The 5397-nt window shown below is 41.4% G+C and overlaps 1 protein-coding gene across 1 annotated transcript; it reads left to right on the top strand.

Moving 5' to 3' along the window:
* Window positions 1-734: 734 nt before the first annotated feature.
* Window positions 735-5180, top strand: LOC144542148 (immunoglobulin lambda-1 light chain-like). The gene is made up of 4 exons (XM_078287823.1): window positions 735-765; window positions 858-1187; window positions 3010-3075; window positions 4397-5180. Exons 1-4 carry the CDS (start codon window positions 735-737, stop codon window positions 4921-4923), a joined length of 954 nt encoding a protein of 317 aa, XP_078143949.1. The 3' UTR covers window positions 4924-5180.
* The last annotated feature ends 217 nt before the right edge of the window (window positions 5181-5397 follow it).

Below are 5397 nucleotides of genomic sequence, written 5' to 3'. Positions count from 1 at the left end.
CTGCTGCTTCCTGGGCTGATCATAATGTAATCCAATATATTTAGTATATAATAATATAAACTAAATATATACTAAAAGCCATTTCTCTGTCATCATGTTGTTTATTTTGTTTATATTTGTAGTTTATTTATTTGTTGGGTTGAGACTCATTTCCACCATGATGCAGTTTCTACAGAATACGACATATTTAGTGAAAGAGCAGCAGGCTGATGCTGGATCCAGTCGTCCATCTGGATGGTAACTGTGTTTTGGAAAGTGCTTTATGAATACAGATGATTATGTTCAGTGTTAAAATAGTGACTAACTCTCTGATGTGTTCTAGGATCCAGGATCCAGTCGTCCATCTGGATGGTAACTGTGTTTTGGAAAGTGCTTTATGAATACAGATGATTATGTTCAGTGTTAAAATAGTGACTAACTCTCTGATGTGTTCTAGGATCCAGGATCCAGTCGTCCATCTGGATGGTAACTGTGTGCTGCCTGTTGCTCCTCTGGTCCGCCTCCTCTCCCCTTTAAAACCTCTGACACAATGGAAAACTACACCATAGGTTCAACTGAGCTGTCAATCACAACCGGCGGCCTTATCTGTCCACCGCAGGGAGCGATGGGAGGTTTGAGGACCTGTTAGAAACCACGCGGCCCTCATGTGATCTCACAAGCCGTCCTTATCTGGCCTCAGCTGAACCGGAGCCGCACTTCTACCAGGTTCAACAGAGGAAACGTCACTGGAGAAAATGCTTTTCCTCCCAAGTGTTGCTCTGTGCTCTCTGTGTTTAGGTGAGTGTTTCCAACCAATCAGGATCCAACAAACTCAACATTTAACAAACTCTGTGACAGTAACCTTCATTTATGTGTCCGTTTCTCTACAGCAGCGGTTGCCATGGCAGCAGAGCTGCTTCAGGACCAGTTATCATTGACCAGCAGAGAAGATGAGAAGGTTTCCTTCAGCTGTAAAGACACTGACCAGTGTGACAGCGATTATGTATTCTGGTACCAGAAGAAAGAGACAGAAACATTCACATTGATTCTTCGTATTTATAAGAAGAATTGTGACGTTAATTCGGGTTACAACCATCCTCAAAAAGATGATTTCTCAGCTGTAAGAACAGAGAACGGCTGTGAGTTGCGGATCAATAAAGTAAAACTCCTCCATTCAGCCACCTACTACTGCTCCTGTTTGAAGTCAGGTTCCCACAGTGAGAAGTGATCCCTCCACCCTGTACAAAAACTCTGCAGCGTTAACCAAGAAATGAACAGATGGCGACTCTGTTTCTCAGAGGAAGAGACATTGATCTGAGAGCAGGAAACCACAGCCCAGGTTCAGATATTTCACCTCCCATCTCAGTTGTCATCTGGTTCTTAGAGGACACTGCTGAAGACACAGAAATGTCTCTGAGCTCTGAAGCTTTTCTTTACATTGTGTCGTTGCCACCGTGAGTTCTTCAAACCCATCTGCCGATAAAGAACCAATATCCTGGGTGTTGAATAAACTGAGGTACAAGTCCTCAGTTCTCCAGCTTCCTCCAATGTGTACACATCTAAAGAAGCGTACACATTGAGCTTTGGACAGTGTAACCCCCCCAATATTATATCCATTTTTAAACTTTGAAGAAGAGCTTTGACTTCAAACAACAATGTTATCAAGTCAGAAATTACTGCCAGGAAATCTGATTCAGACTAAAATACATTTGACAGAAATACACAGTGGAAATACTCTGTAACACCGTCACATCTGTACCACAAAACCACAGATAGATTTAATGATCAACCTGCCAGGGTCTTTACTGCTGGGGTTGATTTATACATTTGTTCTGATGATTAGATGTAAGGGATGTCCCTTAACTTTAGCTTTCTTAGCTAGCGGACCTGCCACCGTCTACCGAGCCCGCTCCGGCAGCATCATTTTTTTCACACCCGCATTCTGCCAAGAAGGCAACGAGTAGCCAATCAGAGGCAGAGAAGGGCGGGTCTTCGCGGAATGCGAGTGGGGAACAAAATCAATCAAACTACCGTAAATAACAGGCCACGCAACTGCCAATGGCTGTGAAAGAGGTAATTTGGCATGCGGATGAGAGGGCACTTCAACATTTCCAAAAAACTCTCTTGCACACTTATTGCTAGTGTGCCATTGGTTAAGCTACCACGTGCCAATGGTGGCACGCGTGCCTAAGGTTGCCGACCCCTGATATAGGGGAAAGACTGGCAGACCAGAGAGGAAACACCTTATATTTATGTATATGGGTAAAACTTTTCTTTAAACTGAGGCTGCCGGATCGTTCCGGCCCAATTGAAGCGTTTATTTAGGTGGAAATTCAGTGGATCTAGATACCAGAGAGAACATTTCTCTGTTCAGAGAGCAACATCATCTGCAGCTGAAGATCTAGTTAGTTAATGGAAGGCAACACCTTCACCTGCTTTTCCATTGACGTCAATGGGAAGCCAAGCCGATTGCTGGTGCTGATGTGAACGCACCTTTAAGGTTCCACACTTCCAGGAGAGAGAAACCTGGAAGTTAAAGAAGCAGGTTTGTGACTGAGAGGTCGCTGGTTCAAATCCCAAGACTCCTTGTTCAAATGTGTCCAAGGAAAGTAAGGAGTAACGCTCTCCCCTCCTTTAATCCTGTTGAGGTTCCCTTGAGCAAGGCGCTGAACCCCTGCTCAAGAGTGAAGCTGTGAAACTGTAGGAATGACAAATAAAGTTTCAAAAGCAGTTTCAATCGGCTGCAGAAGAGCAACTTCCAGTGAGTTAAAGTCTAATTTAGTAAATGTTTCTAAACTGATAGACAACACGTCTCCTCTGTTGGACTCATTTTAAATCTAGGAGGAATCTAGGATCCCGCCTCTTTCTGCCTCAGTGGCTCAAATAAAGGACCAGAAATGAAGATTTGACAGTCATGTTGATATGAACATTAGAGAAACATCATGAAGCCCAAATATGAGACTTGATCAATAATTTGGACATGTTCACCTCAGCTGACAGATGGAACAACACAGACAGTTTATGTTACAGGATATTTCACTGTGGCCGTCGGCTTCTACTTGATCTTTGGTTCTGGCACCAGACTGTATGTGACAGGTAAGACAAAATGTTCCTTTTTCCTGCAGTGAAAATGTGTCTTTAGTTTGTTTTCTGCTGCTTTAGGCTTTACATGTTAGTCTTTCATCACTGGTTGAGAATTCAATATGCAGCCATTCATACATTAAAAACTAAATTAGTATGTGAAGGACGTTTGTGTTGCTTCATCATTTTCTTGTGCAGCCGAACATCTTAAAAATCTGCCAAGTGATTTGAGAAACTCAGCACTGATTCTCTAATTCCATTCTATATTATCACAGGCTGATATTCAATGTATGTGACTGAATTATCATGATGGAGGAAAAGGATTTCTATTGCTTCATATTCATACAGCCCATAATAACATCCTCTTAATCTGTAGGTTACAGATATTTTATTTATTATTTGATCTATCTCATTTATTTGTAAGGGACCATGTACAATGTTAAACATCAATGTTACCATTTGATGTATTGTACCAGATTTAGCTTAGAGCTCATTTTCATCTGCAGTCCCTTGGCAGGTTACAATTCAAAACATACATATATACAATCTGCAGCAAATACAAACACACAACATTAACACATAATAGACATTGAAGTATACAAAATGTAAAAACCAGTGCAGAGTGCATGTGCTTTAAAAATGAAGTCAGTTACAGTCTACAAATCAGTGGTTGCATGTTTGTTTAGCTTTAAGCCAGATTTTTAATTCAGCTTTAAAACTGCTAAAGGAATATACAAAATATCATAAATAATTTAAATTATTCAATGATGGTTAATATATTTTATATAGTATATAATGGTAAATATATTTTGATGGTCGATGATGTTAAATCTATTTTATATAGATTTTCTATATCAAAATATATTTACCATCATATAAAAGGCCTATATAAAATATATTTACCATATGTATTTTATATATTATTTATATGTATTTGTTTATTTGATATTCAAAAAAATAAAATACACAGCCATCAGTCATGCATTAATTAAAATCATCGAGGAAAACACATAAAGTTTTCAAAACTTATTTCCAATATGGTCCTCTTTATATGATGGTAAATATATTTTATATATTTTATATATTATCTGATGGTAAATGTGTGTTGTATGGTATCTGATGGTAAATGTGTGTTGTATGGTATCTGATGGTAAATGTGTGTTGTATGGTATCTGATGGTAAATGTGTGTTGTATGGTATCTGATGGTAAATGTGTGTTGTATGGTATCTGATGGTAAATGTGTGTTGTATGCTTCATGATGTGATGTGGTGTTTTATCTCTGGCTGTAAACTGCTGTTGACTAGATGAATGTGTGACTGTCTTGTCAAACCTCAGCTGAGCGAGTCGTGAAGCCCAAAGTGAGCGTGTACCCAGCGTCCAGAGCGGACCTGAAGGGGAAGAGCTCCCTGCTGTGTCTGGCCACATCCATGTTTCCTCCTCTGGTCCGGTTCTCCTGGAGGAGAGAGGAGACCGGGACTACCGAGGGAGAGACGGTGGAGCTCGGAGAGCCGGGCCGCCCCGCCGCCATCCTGCTTATCGATCGGGAAAAGGCGGCGGCGTATCCATACGTCTGCTCCGTGAAGCACCAAGGAGGCGCGGTGGAAGCCCGGATACCAGCAGGTAATGAAGGCCGGCCGCTTGTGTTTAGCGCTGATTTAGCTTCATTTTTCACATTGGACTCCTTTTCTATTTCAGAGCCTCCTGTGGCTCCAACAACAGCTGCTGCAGCCAGCGGCCCTCCAGAAAGAGACACAGCTCACCAGACTGACTGTAAGATCACCTGCTGCTGCACATTCACTACTCAGCATTTGGACAGTTTGGGGCTTTACAGCTGTGAGGAGCACAAGCTACATTTAAACTGACTGTTTTGGTCTAGAGTTTTCTACATGTTGTTGTGTATGATCATCACCTTGGAACAGGTGTGTTATGTCACCTGATTTTCTGCTAGGGTTTCTGGGTATTTCAGATGGAGATTCTCTGCTGTTTGGAATCAGTTTGAGGAAGAGCTTGTTGCTCCAAACGTCACTTCTTTATAAAGTTTTCATATGGGAGCGTTTCTGTGTGCGGATCTTCTGTCCTTCACTTGATATTTTCTTTGATCCGGCACCTTTCTTCTGGATGTGCAGATGTGTTTTGTTCTTGATTTTTCCTGAAGACTAAATGCAAAACATTTCCATAGTTGGATGAATGAGCAAACAGAGAGGAATGGTTGACTTGTGCTGTTTGTCTTGTCTCCAGTCTCCTTCCAGTCCCAGTGCAGGGTGAAGCTGCTCTCTCTGGTTTACACAGTGATGATAGTGAAGAGCATGGTGTACTGCTGTGGACTCTCTCTCCTC

The sequence above is a fragment of the Centroberyx gerrardi genome, chromosome 13 (genome assembly GCF_048128805.1).
Source record: "Centroberyx gerrardi isolate f3 chromosome 13, fCenGer3.hap1.cur.20231027, whole genome shotgun sequence".
Taxonomy (NCBI): domain Eukaryota; kingdom Metazoa; phylum Chordata; class Actinopteri; order Beryciformes; family Berycidae; genus Centroberyx; species Centroberyx gerrardi.
Note: the sequence above shows the minus strand (reverse complement) of the source record. Positions and strands in the feature narration are given on the sequence as shown.

What these genes read in the sequence shown, in the direction of transcription:
- LOC144542148 (XM_078287823.1), top strand. Translation starts at nt 735, where the DNA reads ATGCTTTTCCTCCCAAGTGTTGCTCTGTGCT. An exon ending in CCCAAGTGTTGCTCTGTGCT is followed by an intron (nt 766 to 857) that starts CTCTGTGTTTAG and finishes ATTTATGTGTCC; the next exon opens with GTTTCTCTACAGCAGCGGTT. An exon ending in CTGCTCCTGTTTGAAGTCAG is followed by an intron (nt 1,188 to 3,009) that starts GTTCCCACAGTG and finishes TTTATGTTACAG; the next exon opens with GATATTTCACTGTGGCCGTC.